The sequence below is a fragment of the Tenebrio molitor genome, chromosome 3, assembly GCF_963966145.1.
Source record: "Tenebrio molitor chromosome 3, icTenMoli1.1, whole genome shotgun sequence".
Lineage (NCBI taxonomy): Eukaryota > Metazoa > Arthropoda > Insecta > Coleoptera > Tenebrionidae > Tenebrio > Tenebrio molitor.
This window is the reverse complement of record NC_091048.1, coordinates 17,574,766-17,592,225: the sequence shown is the minus strand read 5'-3', so window position 1 is coordinate 17,592,225 and position 17,460 is coordinate 17,574,766. Positions and strand designations below refer to the sequence as shown.

The 17,460-nt window shown below is 35.2% G+C and overlaps 3 protein-coding genes across 5 annotated transcripts in view; 1 reads left to right on the top strand and 2 right to left on the bottom strand.

The window, feature by feature from the left end:
* Nucleotides 1-2,719: 2,719 nt before the first annotated feature.
* Nucleotides 2,720-4,304, bottom strand: LOC138127434 (nucleoplasmin-like protein). Of its 2 annotated transcripts, XM_069043509.1 has the most exons (4): nt 4,145-4,304; nt 3,337-3,731; nt 3,166-3,228; nt 2,720-3,110 (listed from the first exon to the last, which is right to left on the bottom strand). In XM_069043509.1, the coding sequence occupies exons 1-4, from the start codon at nt 4,164-4,166 to the stop codon at nt 3,006-3,008; spliced, it is 585 nt and encodes a 194-aa protein (XP_068899610.1). In that variant the 5' UTR covers nt 4,167-4,304; the 3' UTR covers nt 2,720-3,005. The 2 variants fall into 2 exon arrangements, with proteins under 2 accessions (XP_068899610.1, XP_068899611.1); XM_069043510.1 differs by lacking the exon at nt 3,166-3,228.
* A 405-nt stretch (nt 4,305-4,709) lies between these two features.
* LOC138127432 (protein Skeletor, isoforms B/C) overlaps nt 4,710-17,460 on the top strand; it is a 55,783-nt gene continuing 43,032 nt past the window's right edge. Inside the window, exon 1 of one of the 2 annotated variants that reach the window (XM_069043504.1) lies at nt 4,710-4,950. In XM_069043504.1, coding sequence (XP_068899605.1) covers nt 4,833-4,950 — 118 coding nt within the window. In that variant the 5' untranslated portion in view covers nt 4,710-4,832. The remainder of the gene's footprint in view (nt 4,951-17,460) is intronic. The other variant, XM_069043505.1, reaches the window with a different exon arrangement.
* Bap55 (Brahma associated protein 55kD) lies at nt 6,835-8,554 on the bottom strand. Its single transcript, XM_069043507.1, has 4 exons — nt 8,243-8,554; nt 8,049-8,182; nt 7,367-7,997; nt 6,835-7,314 (listed from the first exon to the last, which is right to left on the bottom strand). The coding sequence occupies exons 1-4, from the start codon at nt 8,442-8,444 to the stop codon at nt 7,010-7,012; spliced, it is 1,272 nt and encodes a 423-aa protein (XP_068899608.1). The 5' UTR covers nt 8,445-8,554; the 3' UTR covers nt 6,835-7,009.

Genomic DNA, 17,460 nt, shown 5'->3' with positions numbered 1-17,460 from the left:
GTATATTAAACTAATTTTAATATAAAAGCCATAAATTTATTAACGAAAATTCGAAAAATATTATTTCTAAACATAGCAATTTGTTCCTGTTAATCTGAAATTAGTTTAATGATTTTTTTTTTCATATGTAACTTTAATTCAGACAATATTAATTCGCATATTTGAAGCAAATTTTTAATATTAGGTATAGTTTATATCAGAAATATATGCAGTGACGTCACGCCTGGATCAAGAAGACGACATACCGTTTGTCCGTATTTGACAGCAAGGGATAATTTCTGCCAATTTAAATTTAAATTCATAGTTATTTATTTAACGAGTTCGTGTGTATAATTCTGGCTTTTTTTCTCGTTTCACTCGAGTTTTAAAGGTCCACGAGTGCCAAAAAAGGCCCAAATTACAGAAGAACGAGTTGAATACAACGTTTTTTTTGTTCGACGAGCCCCTTAAAGGCTTCAAATCGCTAAAAATCTTTAAAATTAGCTTGACGTTTCGTTTTGACAAGTTGTGACATTTATCAAAATCCGTTCACACAAGAGAAAATTCTCAAATTCTGACAGTGTCGAACAAAAAAGTATTTTATAGTGTTGGGCATAATTGATAAATGTGTTTCAATAATCGAATGAATCGAAATAATCGCTTTGAATAATCCAAATATCATTCACTTTTCCAATAATTATGGATGATGCGCATGAGCAGTTTTGCATTTATCTGACGCCGTCCCGAGTCCGACAGACGTCAATAGTTCTATGTTACTCAGATCGACGGTTTAGAGTGAGATGCATAGAGCGACCATCTTAATAGCGAACGTAGCAGAGGCAACGAACTTGTTTGACATGTGTTGAAAAGAGATAGCTACATACACGTAGTTCGTGTTATAAACTGATACAACTGCATATAGTTGGGAAACAAACTATTAGGTAATTGACATCACATGTATATAGATAGAATATCTAAGCAGATACATAGGCTCTATAGTAAGGAACGGCGTTGCTGAAGAAAAGATTTGTTTAACAATCTATTTTAAAAAACGAGCCGGGGCCTTCCTTAGCTACTGCTGGCAGACGTCGATAAACTATCTCTCTCGGACCTATGTATACGCATAAGACTTTTTTGTCTCACTTATTTAAATAGCTATTTATGCACCAAGGGCGTTACAACGATCATTACGCCCGGAGAACGATGAATCCAGCTCGAGGGCTGTAGCCCGAGAGATGGATATCGTTCGATGGGCGTAATCATTCGGTGACGCCGTGGTGCATACGTGTTCTTAAAAAAAAAAAGGCATCTTTGCAATTTTGAATTGATGAAGGCGTTATGAATTCATTACACCCGCTTATTCTTATTACGCCCTGTACTATTCCCCGGTTGTTATGGACATGTTTACGTATTTCGTATCCTAGGAGTTATCATGCAATTATACTAAAGTGAAAAATAAATGTTTTTTCACTACTAGTCTCAGAAGGCGTCATTATTGACTCTCGAACCGACCCCAGAAGTAGAATTTCTCTCCCAAGGTTAATAATAATTTTCATTATTAACCAAGGTCAATAATGAACAGCCGTCACCTAGCAACGAAAGATTTTCTTTGATTTTATTGGTTAACGTAGACAGACGATTTTCAATTTTCATAGCAACCGTTGAAAAATGAGAACTCGGATCGTCGCATCGGACAAACAAATTTAATTAATAATTATTATTAGAAAGGGTTTTAACGGATCTAGTAGTGAAAAAAATAGTATATGAACCACGCTAGAGAAGACAATTTTAAGCCTCGCTTCGCGGGGAATAAACTACCTCGGCTTAAAAAAATGTCTTCTCTACCTTGGCGTATAACATACTATTATTCGCGTCGGGGAATTATTTAAAACCCTCGTATTCGTCTGGCTTTTTTGCACATATTTTTAATATCAATTAATAAATCTGCCATAAAAATTTCAGACTGCCTAAAGTATATTTTTTGGGATTCATTTTTGCAAATGTCATATGCTGCGCAGTAGTAAAATAACCGCAAACGCCCTTAGCGACTCTCGATTCCAGATTCACTAACATTCAAATAGTACATTTTTTTAAATTTCCGATTGCCTAAAATACCTTCCCAAAATTCGTCATCAGCTCTCGGACTAAAATGTACACTTTCGTACTCAATACCAATACCATTTTCAAATCGTTTTTGGTTCCTCATGGAAACGTAGTCATTAATTTTTACTATAAATGCTTTTGAAAAGTTAGTTTTTTTTAGTACTTTTAAATCAGTATTACACTTAAATTTATGAAAAGAATAAATGCCATTTTATTTCCATAAAAGCAAATACAATCATTTGTTAGTGAACAATTGTAGACACATTTCATGAATATGTAAAATATAAAAACACGACTTTGTTTTGCTGATTTTTAGTTTAGAATATGAACTGTTAAAAAAAATATCGTCGTTAAGAGTTTCTTATATATGTACTTCAATGATCTACTTATATATTTACTAATATTAGCTATACACTTATTAACACAAATGTTTCAAATTTGATTTATTTTGTCAAACTCCCCACATGCTTAGACACTTTTTGGAACATGTCTGTCATTTGTTTAACCAAAAAAACATTAAAAATTCTCATGGCCAATAATGTTGAACCATACTGCAAAAAGCAAATTTCGGCACTTCATAATTTACATTTTAAAGAGCATAAACAGCTCTTGATAAAATTGAATATAGAAAAGACAATTTTATTAGAAAAAAACTATTTTAATGAGATTGTAGTATATACAAACAACTGAATTTCACAAATAAATACCTAAACAGGTTTCTTTCGTCTTACATACTTCACATAAAAGTTACTTATGGAATAAAAGAAATTGGACAATATGTCAAAAACATTTTAACATATAAATCACCTACAATAGTGGTCCTTTAAAAAAAATGAAGGTCACCAGAAAAAATCAAGTCCAATTCCAATGAGACATAAACAGCATTAATGATAAAATGAATGATTAAAAAAGAAAAACTTAAATTACTTCTTTGCTTTGCTGTTGCTCTTAACAGGAGTCTTCCCTTTTGAATTGTTAACCGTTTTGGCCTTTTTGCTTTTAGGTTCCTCATCATCTTCATCCTCTTCCTAAAAGGAAAACAATATTAAAAAATAGTGTTGTACTGAAATTCTGTAATCACACCTTATTATTAGATTTTCCATTTGAAACTTTTCGTTTGTTTGTTCTACTATTCTTCATTTCGTCCTACAAATACAACTCTTGCAATTACCAATAAATATTAAACACAGATATCTTCACTCAATGATGAATAGTAGAATTCACATAAAGTATGAAAAAAGACAAATGACTTACGGCTCCTTCTTCTCCTTCCTCATCCTCTATCATTTCTTCCTCCATCTCGTCCATTTCATCAAACTCTTCCATTGGACTACCGATGAGATGATGCCCTATTATATGTACAGGTCCATTACCTTGTACAAGACTGAATGTGACTGGAGGATCAGGGAATGATAAATCTAAAACTACTTGGTTATTTGCTCCACCAGCCTTCAATGAAGCAATTGGGATTTTAACAGAGTCCTTCCAAGTCATGGCTTCCACTTGAACTACATTTACTTCGCCTTCTGTGGCTTCAGGGCCTACCAAAGCTTGTTTGATGATGAGTTTGTGGCCACCTTGGTAGTCTTCAGCCCCTTTGGCTTCTGGATCCCACACCTCACTAGCCTTAGCCCCCTTCAGCGTCAAAGCTAAAAAACGGCCAAAATCTACATCAACGAAAACCAACGGCGCAAAACCCGTGTTGGGTACGAGGACAACGCAAAAAACCCATTACAAAGCGAATTACGCATCTTTCATGCTTTGCTACAAAAAAAATGAGCTTCCATCGCGAAATTTAAATGAAATCGTGCCGCATTGACGACCATAACGCGTTTTTCTCCCAGAACTTGAAAAAATGCGTGAGAATTGAAATAATGCTGATATATTTCCCACAATTTCGTTAGAATTTGCCGGGATAATGTAAACAATGGCCGTCAATAATGGCGCGCAAATAGCCGGCATCACAACAATTTTTGTATTACTTTTCTATCATTATTAACAACGATATCAAAAAATGTGTACCACGAATATGAAGCGACATGTTTCAGTTATTTTAACTTACCAAAGAAATATTCATCGGCCATCGTAATTCACAGATGTTTATAGATAATTAGAGCACTGCACGTGACTAGAAGCCGGCAAAGCAAACGGATCGAAGACGAAAAGAGAGTGCGTTTCCTAATGGCGATTGCCGTTAACAAATGGCAAGAGGAAGAGGGAGGGACTAAGAATTGTGTCTAAGGTTACGCATTAAAATTTATTATCTATTATGCAGTTTCACTGGCAAATTATACAACATTATGAATGAAAATTGCAATAAATCGCAATAGGGGAATTTTAGATAAAGTTTACATTAAACAAATTTTAAATTTTATGAGAATATTTCCAGACTTTGAAGATTGAAAATGCGACGTTTTAGACACAAAATGCGCAGATCGTCGACGGTCCGACGCTCAAATTCAAATCAAAATCTGAAATCATTTCCGAAAATTGATGAAGATTTTTAGGGGCACTAATAAAATGAATTATCGAAATAAAACAGGCACTGCTGGATTTTTCGTTGCATTCGTATTCAGTTTCAGAAATTTGCCTGACAATTTGTAATTAACGACGAAATAGTCAAAACAACATCCAACGTGGACCAATAAAATGGACACAAGTTCGATCTGTCACCTGTTTGTGACTCTAACCTATAAAGTAGCGCAGTTGCAAAAATGTTTTATTTTACATGTGAGCACTAACAAACAATAATGTTTAAAAAATCGAGTGTCTTCATATTATTTCTGTTTATAATTTTAATTCAGTGTAATGAAAATGAAGACAACGATGTTTTTGTTCCTACCAAAGAGTGGCAAACTGTTAAAAAAGGTAAGCCGTAGTATCTTAGGATTATATTTGTAATTATCACTTTGCTCCCATTTATAGTATTTGATAGTCTGCGGCACATATATTTTGCATGTTTTCACCAAACGTGTTTGTACAGTCAGTTTCACAAAGAACTAACGCTTTCGCACGACTCATGGGGCGGTTTGGATCTAAAGCACGCTTTTACACTGGTAGCTTTTGAAAAGATATCGTAGGCACTATTTCACGTAACAATATTGTAGTTGTAAGTAGTTGGATAGTTTGCTCAGCCACATAGAACAAGGTTTCAAGTAGAAAAGTTGAAAAGGAACAATGATTTTGTGCTTGGTTATAATTAATTAACACTAACAAAAAATCAAGCAAAATATTGCCTCACACATTGGGAGTACACCTGATCTTCATGAAAAATGCAGATGAACCAATCAGCAATTTTAAACAAAGTATCAAATGAATTGAAAAATTTGATGTATGCGAAAAATTTCGAAAAAATGTAACTCAGTTGACAAAACAATTATTTGATCATCACGATTATGAATTAAAATTATTTCAATTCTTTTATTTTTCGTTTACTTTTTTTAATTACGTGGCCCTGTAGATTTCATGAAGGTCGCAGTTCATTCCAGATTTTGGCAGTATTTTCCTGGACTCTTAGGAGTAACTCAGAGAGTAAACTAGCGAAACTGTTATTTTTTCACGACAGGTCAAAAGATCCCAAAAGGACTCCACGTTAGGATAAACCTAGAAACAGGACTAACCGAGGCGAAATTGCTAGACGACGATCAAAGTCCCGAGGACAAAACCAAGGCGCTAACTGCCGTACCGCAGGACAGTCAAGACGAGAAACTTTCCGAAAAGATCATCCCAAAATCCATTCTCGAAGAGGCCGTTAAAAACATTAAAGGCGACGACCTCTTCACTCCCGACGAAATAAAAAACATCCAGGAAAAATTTCGCAGTTATGATGACATAAAAAAGAGTCTAGGTGAACTGAATTTGACTCCGAAAATCGATGCTGAGGTAATTGCCGATTTGTTAAAAAAACACAAAGAGGTGACTACCGGAGGTAAAGTGGACAAAGCGGAAGTGTTGAAAATTCTCGAAGATTTAGACTTTTTGGCACACCAGTACGATAACGCGCGCGAATTTGTCAGACAAAATGGTTTCCAAGAAATCATCTACAAAAACCTAAACAGAAGTAATACGGAAATAAAAAAAGAGACGCTAAAACTGATGGGATCTCTGATGCAAAACAACGTCGGTCCAAAAATTCACGCCCTCGAAACTGGTGGTGTTGGAATTCTGTTGCGCCTAATTAATTTCGGTTCCGATTCGGGGATCAAGAGCAGAGCTTTAACCGCGTTGGGTGCTCTGTTGAGGTCGTTTCCGGTGGCTCAACAAAAATTTGTCGAAAGTGGGGGTTTGACGGTGTTGTCGAAATTTTTTGATACTGACAATATTAAAATCCAAATCAGAATTGTCACAATGATTTCTGATTTGATAGTAGAGCATAAGTGGGCGGCGTTTGATGAAAAGTTAAGCAAGTACTATACATCATTTAGCTTGACCAAATACATTTTGGAACACGATTGGTGCAAAAAACTCAACAGGTTATTGCTGGGTTTGCTTATAACCGACAAAGATGATCACGATTCGTTGGAAAAATGTTTGACTGCTATGCATTCTTTAAGGGAGTATTGTGGAAGAAAATATGAGAAGGATTTGTTAGAAAGTTTGAAGAAACGTTACCAACTATTAAGTTCTAACGAGTCTGATGATAACACTGGCGATTCCAGTGACACCACATTTTTCAGTAATTTGAAGGACCTTTGTGATGAAATTTTGCTTTATGTAAACCAGAGCAGTGTAAAGACTGAATTGTAAATAACGTTTGTTTAAAGTCTATATTTATTTATTTTTCTTAAATAATATTTTTAAAAAACTTGTTACTTCTGAATTTTATTACAAATTCCTTACATACTGAATTTAAAAATTCTAAAAAATACTGAGACGATGTTAGAGATAAAATAAAATTGGAAATGTTTGAACTTAAAATTGCATCAGTTTAAGGGCACTTTCTGTCAATTTGGGCTTTTCCAGCCTCTTGATACTCTTGCATTGACATCCACATTTGTTGGAATGTTCCAATTGATGCAAGAATTGAACCACCAACCCACGAACCAAATCGTCTTTCTACTGTACCATTAGCGGCAATCATTTTTAGTCTTAAGGAACCAGGAGTCCTAGATGACAAGTCCCGACTTAACCTATCACTAAATCCTTGAACCAAAGAATTACCACCAGTTAAAACTACGGAACTGTACAAAGCTGGCCTTATATCCACATCACACATCCCAGCACTTGTTGCAGCTGCCAAAAGACTCCATTGTTAAATCCAGTAATATTAAATTAAACTCGTTACCTATGTGCCCTGCCCCCAACATTGCATGGTCAAAAAGGACCTCAGCTAATTTAAATCGTTCTGAACCAAAATCTTGACGATATCCTGTGGGGAATTCATGTTGAACAGCTGGAAATCCTGCAGCAATTCTTTCATCAAATGGCGACTCGGACACTTGTATAACATTTTGTTGAAAATCTTGTACTGTTTTTTTCATCATGTATGCCAGCCAACTGTTACTTGGCTGAAAAGATAACTTCTTTTTCATATATTTTGGTTTATCCTTGTCTCGGACAACTTCTTTGTTTGCTATTAATGCGGATGGTGTCAAGTCAATTCCCATGTGTTCAAGCATTTCTCTTGCTTTCAAGATGAGGTAGTCACCACCTAATGGTGATTTTACAACAGCATTGGTCATTACATAACCATCTAGAACAGGTACGGCTGATGTGTGTGTGGCTCCACTGTCGATAACTAACGCTGTGGCACGACCATTAGCAAATGCTGCTAATGCTGCATTTTTTACAAGAAAGAAAGCAGGTACTTTGTACTTTTCAAACATGATTTCTGTGAGTTTTTCGCGTTTTTGACGCAGATTCCAAGGACACTCAGAAAAAAGGACAGGATGATACTGAGACTCTGACTGGATAATCTATAAAAGCATTGTTATATGTTAGGTATCAGAGATGAATATATACTTCACCTTATCGTATGAATAATCGATAATTTTCTCAAACAAATCCCAATTTTCAATCATACCGTCTTTCATGTAACTGTGCAGTTCCATGTTGGCCCTCGGTGTGTGAAGAAACGTAGTGTCAATGTAGTACTTCCAAGCTATAAGATTTCAATTACATATTTTCAAATCTTACAGCTTGGCCTTAAAAAAATTTATACCCGGTGCGGTTGAAGACACATTGCTCTCATCTGGTTTACTTTCTGGTTCTATTTTGAGTGTATCGTCCGGTGCAACGCCGACAACAGCCGGAATCTCGGCTTTTGGAGTGTCCTCTTGTGCATAACCTACACGTAGGGAGTGATGGCCGGGGTCGAATACTAAAGCCCCGATTTCGTCACCACCATATAACATTCCAGACATTTTCAAAGAAAAATATTTATTAATGAAAAAAACCAAAAAATACACGATTAATTAGGTTATGTCCCTGTTTGACATCTGCGGCATTTGACAGACTGACAAGCGTCGCTTCGACAACCAACTATTTCACACTAAAATTACTAGTTTTTACACTATCATGAATTATGATTTACTGGTGTATATTAGGTTGCCTATATTCAAGGCGAAACATTAGTGTTATTTTATTACCCGTTTTCTCGAAACTGTCAATTTGAAAATATGTAATTTAATTTATGAAGTTCTATATACAGGATATTTCACGAGTGATAATGAGCCCGGCGGAATTGAAAATGCAATCATCCATAATACATTTCCATGCTTAACGTTGACTATTTTAAATATCGAATATCGTATTGTTTTAAAATGAAATTACATATGTCACAACTGACATTTAGGGTTAAAATACGACGATTTAAATGTATTTTTTAGAATTTGCGTCTCTAATAGGTCTATTATTGTATTCAATTTGGGAGTCGTTTATGGCTATCTTAAAGCACTCGTAGTTTAATAAATCTCTAAGAAAATTTTTATCAATATTTCAGTGTATTATCAGAGTATTATTATTGTCAATTACACCAAAAAACTTCCAATGTTGATGTTCAAACTCTACTTTTTAACGTCTGTTGCAGATGTAGTTGCATCCGTTATCTTGAATTACCAATTAATACAAAATTCCCTAGAATTTGAAAATTTAATTTTTTTATTTAAAAATTAAAACTAGGGTGCAAATTCTAAAAAATAACATAAAAAACTCGTTTTATAAGGGCATTGGCGGACTCGTCCCATAGAAAACTCCCTACGGGTCATTTTCTACACCTGGGACTCGTGGCGCCAAATCAACCCTTATAAAACTCGTTCTTTAATATACGGGGTGATCAAGAAGGACTGTTTAAGTTGGTAACACTGGATCGTATTTTAAATCGTATAACAGGAGTAACTTCCGGTTGTTGGTGGCTTGTCGTTGTTAATGCTGTACCTATATCAGATATTTGTCAAATAAACCAACAAAACATATCCAGTTGCAGTGTTATAAATAACCGAATTAAAAAAAATTTCTTAATTGTACTACCAACTTAAACAATCCTTCTTGATCACCCGGTACTATGAACGATGAAAAAATAGACATAACGCAAATGTATTAAAAATGCTTCTGCCGTTGCAGAACCAAGCGAATGATGTTTAATATGTCAAGATTTACGAAAGCTCCCGGTTAACTATGTTTTATGTTTTTTAAATCAAAAAACAAATGTCCACGTTAACTTTGAAAATGTATTGTGGGTTGTACGGTGCGATCAATTAAAAAATAAATCCCGTCGGCGTGTTACCTATGGTAACCCATGCTATAGCATAGGCTCCAAAGCAAACTCGATTTATTTTTTAAATGATCGCTCGGTATTTTCAATTCCGTCCGTCCGTTGTCACTCGTGAAATACTTGTGCAGATATAGACTGATTCACATAACTTTCCGACCCTAACGAATTTTAAATGCAGCCAGTACCTAATACGTTATGCAGTTATAACTTGATACATTTATTTACAAATAAATCTGGACACTTCGGGCATTATTGGCAATCGCTTGACAATTCTTTTTTTTTACAATAAGTACTGAAATATTTTTTGTTAATTCGATATGATATTGATATATGAGGAGTCAATTTCTTAAATGAAAAAAATATTGTCCAATACTGCCATTTTTAAATTTTTATAATTGAGACTTTCATGAAGGATGTCCAAACCATATAAAAGTTTTAAATTATTCATGTTTTTGGATCAAGTTATGAATGAAAAACGTATTACTGGCTGCATTTAAATTTCGTCAATTTCCGAAAGTTATGTGTATCAGCCTGTATATGTTTTTAACTTTTAATACATTAATTTATATGTATCGGGTCTTTTTTTTTTATTTCACGTCAAATTAGGCGTTGAAGAGTCGACTGTGAACGCACCACTCGCGCTCCTTTAAAAACGTACGATTTAAACAGCTGATCCGTAATCCGTATTGTGCGTTCACAATTAACTCTTCAACGCCACTATAGCGGGTTACACACGGACGTGGATGTCTTGACACATGACACATGCACGTGGATACATCAGCGCACGAACATTACCGCGGTGTTCTTTGTTCTTCTGATTGTGCATTCAGCAACGTGGCTTTATTTTGCGTCCACACTGACGACGTTGTTTACGCACATGCATGTCTCAAGGCATCCACGTCCGTGTGTAGAGGCCTTTACACACGGACGTGGATGTCTTGATACATGCACGTAGATACATCAGCGTACGAGCAAAATTTCTGGCGAAGACAGAACAGAAACATCATCGCGGTGTTCTGTGTACTGTGTTCTTCTGATTGTGCATTCAACAACGTAGCTTTATTAAGCGTCCATATTGACGACGTTGTTTACTCGTTCACAAATGCACATGTGTGTCTCAAGGCTCCACGTCCGTGTGCAGGGGCCTTTACGCGTTCACGTATGCACATGCATGTCTCAAGGCATCCATGTACCACGTCCGTGTGTAGGAGCATTTGAGGTGAAGTTAAAAAAAAACACCCGATAGTAACATATGGTAATTAACTTTTTATTAAGCCTTCAAGATACCGGTGATTTATTAAAAAAATAATTAAAAGCAACATGAGGGAAAATGAAAAAAATATTTACGTTGTTTTTACTTTGTTTATTTGTAAGAAAAAGTAAGTACAAAATTGTGCTTTAAACAATAAAACATCATCGAATAAATTCTAATTTTGAAAATATTATTTAAAAATTATATGTAATTTATTCGATGTTTAAAAAAAGAAATTTTAAAAACATCATCGAATAAATTCTAATTTTTAAATAATATTATCAAAATTGTACGATGGGAATCAATGAACTCTTATAATAAAGTCTCTACTTTCATTTAAAATTTTCGCTCATCTCCGTCAAAATAGGATGTACGTATTTACCATTGCAAAGCTTCATAAAATAATTGGAATGAAATGAAACCGGATTTTCTAAATGAAAACATTTTGCCAATGATTCAAAATATTTTACACAACGTTTGACATTTGAGCAAAGCTTAATAATCGAAAATCGATTAGAATATTTATGTATTAGGATTTGTTGTTGAAATAAAATTGCAGCACTTTTTTTGTTGATCAACTAAAAATAAATATTTGAGGGCGAAGCGTTTGTGATCCAGCGCGGTTTGGCAAATCAATAGAGTAATTTACATGGCTGCACGGCTATTAACGTAATGTTTTAATGCATAGCCGATTACCAAAGATTACTAAATGATAGGGTTGTCCCCCATTCTAATAGACTAATGCGACGCGGGGTTGACAAAAGCCTTAAACTAGGGTGTAAAGCTGCATTTACACCAACCATGATGTTGAATATCTTAATGAACCATACACCTAATCGACTCGTGATAAATTAATGACGCTTTAGCGGACAATTCCCATAAGATGTCGTCTTTTCAGTCGATCATCAATTTCTAAAATATTACACAAAAACTAAATTATCCAAATACGGCGTACCAGAAAGCCGTTCGCAATCCTTGTCGATTATCCATAAACATAACCGAGTTGGATGCTGTCTAACAAAATTAAGGAAAGTGGCGCAAACCAACCCTTAGTTTTGGGAGACCGTCAAAGCGTATCAATGGCGTCCCGGTGGGGCGTTAATGACATGTTACGCCTGTCAAGGGAAACAGTCAGTGCACTAATCACGTTAGAGTTGCAAGTTGGAAACTCCGTTCGGTTTCTTGCTTTGCTCTACTCAAACCGATTTCTCGTAACTGCCATTGCGAATATTAATTAATTAATGAGTCGCAAATTGCAACCTTCAGGTTTTAAGTCGAACCGAATCGATTTTCGATCTCATTGATTTCAGCAGTTTAAACTGTTTTCGCGTTGTAATATTTGACAATTTTAGTTAATCGGTCTTGTATGCGGTATCATGGCAACGGGACGTCGTCAAATCGGAAGAAATGAACGTCCAGTTTCTGTGTGCAAACCAACAATGAAAGAATGAAGTGTTCTTGTAATCTTGCAGCACGTACCTAAGCTGTTTACACACTTAACTTTCTTTTAAATTATATAATTATCCTAATCTCTTGAAAGATGAAAACAACGCTACGTGTGTCTGGTGAGTTTTGCGGAAGATATAGTATTGCTGTCACTACATGATCAAACAAATAAAGAAATAACAGTCAAAAATTGTCATTGCAAATTTTATAAAATAAAAATATCAGACGTAAAAATACAAACAAGATTTTTACTTTATATACAGGGTGACTTTGAAAGTTGTGTAGACATTTTAACCTGTGATAGAACTCCACAAAAGGTAACGATTGAGCTAATAATGCCTTATACAAATGTTGATATTTTTCGAGAAAAAGGGGCTAAAGTTTTTCAAAAAAAGTTTGGGAGCCACTGAATTTTATGAAAAAATCGGTCAAAAAAACCTAGTATACCTTTTTTGTTGTTATTTAATTCAAAATAAGTCACTTTGTCAAGAACATCAATCTTAACCTCAATTAAAATCACAAATGTCTTTCTTTCACCAACCGTCAGAACTAGCACGGCAAATCTAGGGTGAAAGGTTGCCTCAAAGGATTTTGAAGAAGATCGCATTTTAGGTGTAGAAAAAGACATTTCTCACGAAATTTAAGAGTGTCACTTCTAGCGGTCATTTTAATTAACGTGTGGGTTGAGATTGTTGAATGTAGATGGTCATCCTCAATTTTTAAACGAAGTTTTGCCAGAATTAGTCGAGGAAATTCCTAGCTAACAATTCGACGAAAAATATGGTACCTTCACGATGGTGCGTTGAAAATGCCGCTCAGTAAATTCGTGAAAACTGAGGCATTCTGAATCGACTTCAGATTTCTTAGGCAAGTCGCCGTTGTGCTGAAACTTGCATTGCAAACCATGGCAGGTATTTCGAGCAACTTCTTTAATGTTTCATTTTATGCTTTTACTCACAATTACAGTATACATAATCGTAAAAATGTTGGAAGAGAATTGTAATAAAAGTGATGTTTCAGTTTCGTGCAGGTACTCCTCCAGAGTTATAAAGTACGTATGTGTTATTATAAATTCGGCGGTTTCTAATTGCATACCCAAACGCTTGTCTTACATAGAAACTAATTTGTATCATATATTAAAATGACATTTTCGTTAAAAGCATTGGCTTTCACGGACTGTTTTCGGTACGCGAAGTGCTCGTTTCGCGTACGGTTGCACACAAAAATATTTAATTCCAATTTATTTTGTATAACCTCTGTCGTTTCAAAAATGTGCGTTGTAGACGTTGCTGATATTGAAATATATGAACATTCAGCCATGTGAATATTACGCGTACATAGGAGTAATTTTTATGGAAATGGTATAAAATTCAAAATTCAGATTTTTACTTGATTTCATAAATACAGGCTGTCTCAAAATCACCGGAGGAGCTCTTAGTGGTGGATTCTTTCCAATAATCTGAGACAAAAATGTTAATGCAATTATGTCGAGATTCCAATCGATTTCAACCTGAACACTGTTAAAGTTTCGCAAAACTCCATTGTTCGAGGTTAGTTGTGATTTATTAAATTTATAGTTGGGCACAAATAAATACAAGTAAACAATGAACAAAAATTTATAGAATTCTTACCTAATTAACTACAAAAACTATTAAAATATTAATTTCTATCCCAAAAACAGTTTTCTTTTGTTATTCCAATTATGAAGATAAACGTAAAAAACTGTTGGTAAAAGCAAATTTTCTTTAATTTTCAATGTCAAAGACTAATTACAATTTTTTTTGTTTAAAATATGCAGCTTATAATGAAGAACTAAAATGTTTCAACTTGATATTTTGAACAGTGGTCTAGCATGGAGGAGGGGACAGGGGGGGCACATGAAAACGGGCGGCGAGCGCCGTAATTTTTTAAATATAAAATTAGAAAATCCTTTTTCAAATCACGGACGCCCGCTCTGACGCGAGTCTGATAAGGAGCGCGCAGCGCCCGCCAAGCCGAGCCTTTCCGAACGAAAAACGAACGAAGGATTCTAATTAATTATATTATAATTCAGAATAAGTGGCATCGCGGTAGGCATTGGAAATTCAAATTTACGTTGGCTTACCAAACATTGTCATAATGTTGAGAATATTCTTAACAGCTGCCATTAGTAATGCCAGTTGCGAGAGAAGCTTCTCTAAACTAAAGTTAATTAAAAATTATCTAAGATCGACTATGTCCACTTGAGACTATTCAATTTAGCTAGGTATATTGGCAATCGAACATGACGTACATATTGACATTGACAATTGTATAAAAGATTTTGCTTTGAAAAAAACACGAAGAGTACATTATTTTTAATTAATTAAAAAATTTAAAGATCCTTTATTTGACGTTTTACTAATTTTCTTGACTAATGATGAAAACAGAGAAGGCGGCGAATTTCCGGTCGGCCCCGGGCGGCGAAAGCCCACGCTACGCCACTGAATTTTTGAACTCTTCTTCCAAGTTTTTATTATAAGCAGTTTTAAGCGAAAATACCACAGAAGATTTTTGTTTTATTTATAACCCCCAGAAATTTTATTTTCTTAAACAATTTTATCTGAAAATTTGTTTTCTCAGAGTTTAATAACGTACAGCGTGTTTATAAATGTCTGTTATCACGTTGCGTTTGAAAAAGCTAATTCTCTACAAAATCGTGAACTTGACTAGCAATGCACGTCAAAATAATTATACGTCAAGTAGACCGATTGTGAAAGATGGAATTCGAACAAAATAAATTCATTTATTTTTCACTTTAGTATAATAATTGCATGATAACTCCTAGGATACGAAATACGTAAACATGTCCATAACAACCGGGGCATAATACACGGCATAATAAGAATAAGCGGGCGTAATGAATTCATAACGCCCTCATCAATTCATAATTGCAAAGATGCCAATTTTTTTTTTAAGAACACGTACTGAAAAATAAAATCTTGTATGCACCACGGCCTCACCGAATGATTACGCCCATCAAACGATATCCATCTCTCGGGCTAAAGCCCTCGAGTTGGATTCATCGTTCTCTGGGCGTAATTATCGTTGTAACGCCCTTGGTGCATAAATAGCTATTTTTTCACTACTAGTCTCAGAAGGCGTCATCATTGACCCTCGACCCGACCCCAGAAGTAGAATTTCTCTCCCTGGGTTAATAATAGTATATAAACCACAGTGGAGAAGTCCCTTATAGCCTTCCCGCCTTACAACCCTCGGTGCGCCTCGGGCTCTAATCTTGGCGCTCTGGCTATAATCATGAACTTCTCCACCTTGGTATATAATATACTATTAGAGGCTTCTTTTATGAACGGTATAGATAACGATAGTGTCTGGGCATACTCTGTCGAGCCTTGTCTCGATCAATTCCGCATCAGATTTCCGGATTACCATTATGACGATCATTGTCTACGTCAGAAAATCAGACGACCTTTAGAACGCTTTCAGGAAACTGGAAGCGTCGTAAAAAGCAAGTCTTCAGGTAGGCCACCAGTTACTCAAGACATTGTGGAAGATATCCGCGAAAGAATTGAAGATAATCCAAACATTTCTTTGCGGAGATTGGCACTTCAGTCTAACGTTTCTCTCAGCACTTGCCATAAAGATGTTAAAAAGAATTTTAAAATGCATGCTTATAAAATTAACGTTTATCAGGAATTGAAACCTCAAGATTTTGATGAAGCCTGGTTTATGTTATCAGGTTATGTAAATTCTCAAAATTTTCGTATATGGAGCACCGATAATCCTCATGCATATTTGGAAGCTCCACTACATCCCCAAAAAATAGGTATTTGGTGGATAGCGGTTTCCAGAAGAAGGTTAATTGGACCAATATTTTTTAATAATACCATTAATGAACAAAGGTATAGAGAACAAATTCTACAAAATTTCATTCAGCAACTCGATGAAAATGAAAGGAATTATGGTTCTTTATTCTTTTTTTAGCAGGCGTGTCCCTTTCTCATTCCAAACATCTACCCTTCTTCAATAATTGTTTTAACTACTTTGGCCACTCCACCTTTTACTTTTGTGTTTGTCTATACCGCTATACACAAAACCATAAATTTTCGCTGTACGCGTTCGTTCCTTTTTGCTTGTTCTCACTCAGAACGGCTAAATCTATTGGATATCTTCTTTTGAGTTCGACTGAACAGGGCCTCCCATGTACTTCACTCATTTCGTTCTTGGAAAACTTGTCTCTTGCTTGATCGGTATTCCATGAACATTCCAATTCCAACAACTAAAATTCATAAACCATTTATCGTTCAGGCCCTGTTTTCGTTTTGATGCGTCCTGGTTTTGAGGATTATTGAATTTTAGCTATTGATATTTTTCAGTGTCCTGATGGCTCAACCCCTAGCCTGAAGAGCGAAATTATTTTTTTAGGGGTTTCTTCCCTTAGTTTGGTTGTCTTTCTAGAACTTTAGAGTCCCGCCTACCCTTGTATGTTCTAGTAACCCTAAGCCCTTCTAGGGTGCAATCATCCGGACCAGATGAATCCTGTTTTTTTTTTTTTAGAGATGGTTCCTCCTCTAACCTTCATTCTTTTTCAACCTGGCTTAAGACAGACTTGACTGAAATCAAATCTGCCTGAAATGGATAAGTCTATTTCACGTTTACCTACCACTTATACTACGGCCATCACTTTATTGGTAAAAGGGTAAAACATTGATGGCATTAACATTTTGCACTGGCATCTGTTGTCAGATTACACTTAACCTCAAAATTATTATAAAGGGTCTTCAAATAAATTTATATTTAGAGCAACCTATGGAAATTCAATTGTTTGCAACATTTTTCCAGCGTAGAAAATGACACAAGAAACGTCTGACATTTTAACGAAATAAAATTAGGTTAGAAAATATTTTTAATTTTTGTACTGCATTCTCCCTATTCCCCCTCCACGGAATATGACAATATGAAATTGGGAAAAAGTTTACTATGTAACCTG

Excerpts from the sequence above, each read along its gene's own strand:
- LOC138127434 (XM_069043509.1), bottom strand. The coding sequence starts at position 4,166 with ATGGCCGATGAATATTTCTTTG. Across the intron at positions 3,732-4,144 it reads GGCCGATGAATATTTCTTTG|CTTTGACGCTGAAGGGGGCT; the intron begins GTAAGTTAAAAT and ends GCCGTTTTTTAG. Across the intron at positions 3,229-3,336 it reads AGGAAGGAGAAGAAGGAGCC|GACGAAATGAAGAATAGTAG; the intron begins GTAAGTCATTTG and ends TTGTATTTGTAG.
- Bap55 (XM_069043507.1), bottom strand. The coding sequence starts at position 8,444 with ATGTCTGGAATGTTATATGGTGGTGACGAAATCGGGGCTTTAGTATTC. Across the intron at positions 7,998-8,048 it reads TCGATTATTCATACGATAAG|ATTATCCAGTCAGAGTCTCA; the intron begins GTGAAGTATATA and ends ATGCTTTTATAG. Across the intron at positions 7,315-7,366 it reads GTTGGGGGCAGGGCACATAG|CTGCAACAAGTGCTGGGATG; the intron begins GTAACGAGTTTA and ends GTCTTTTGGCAG.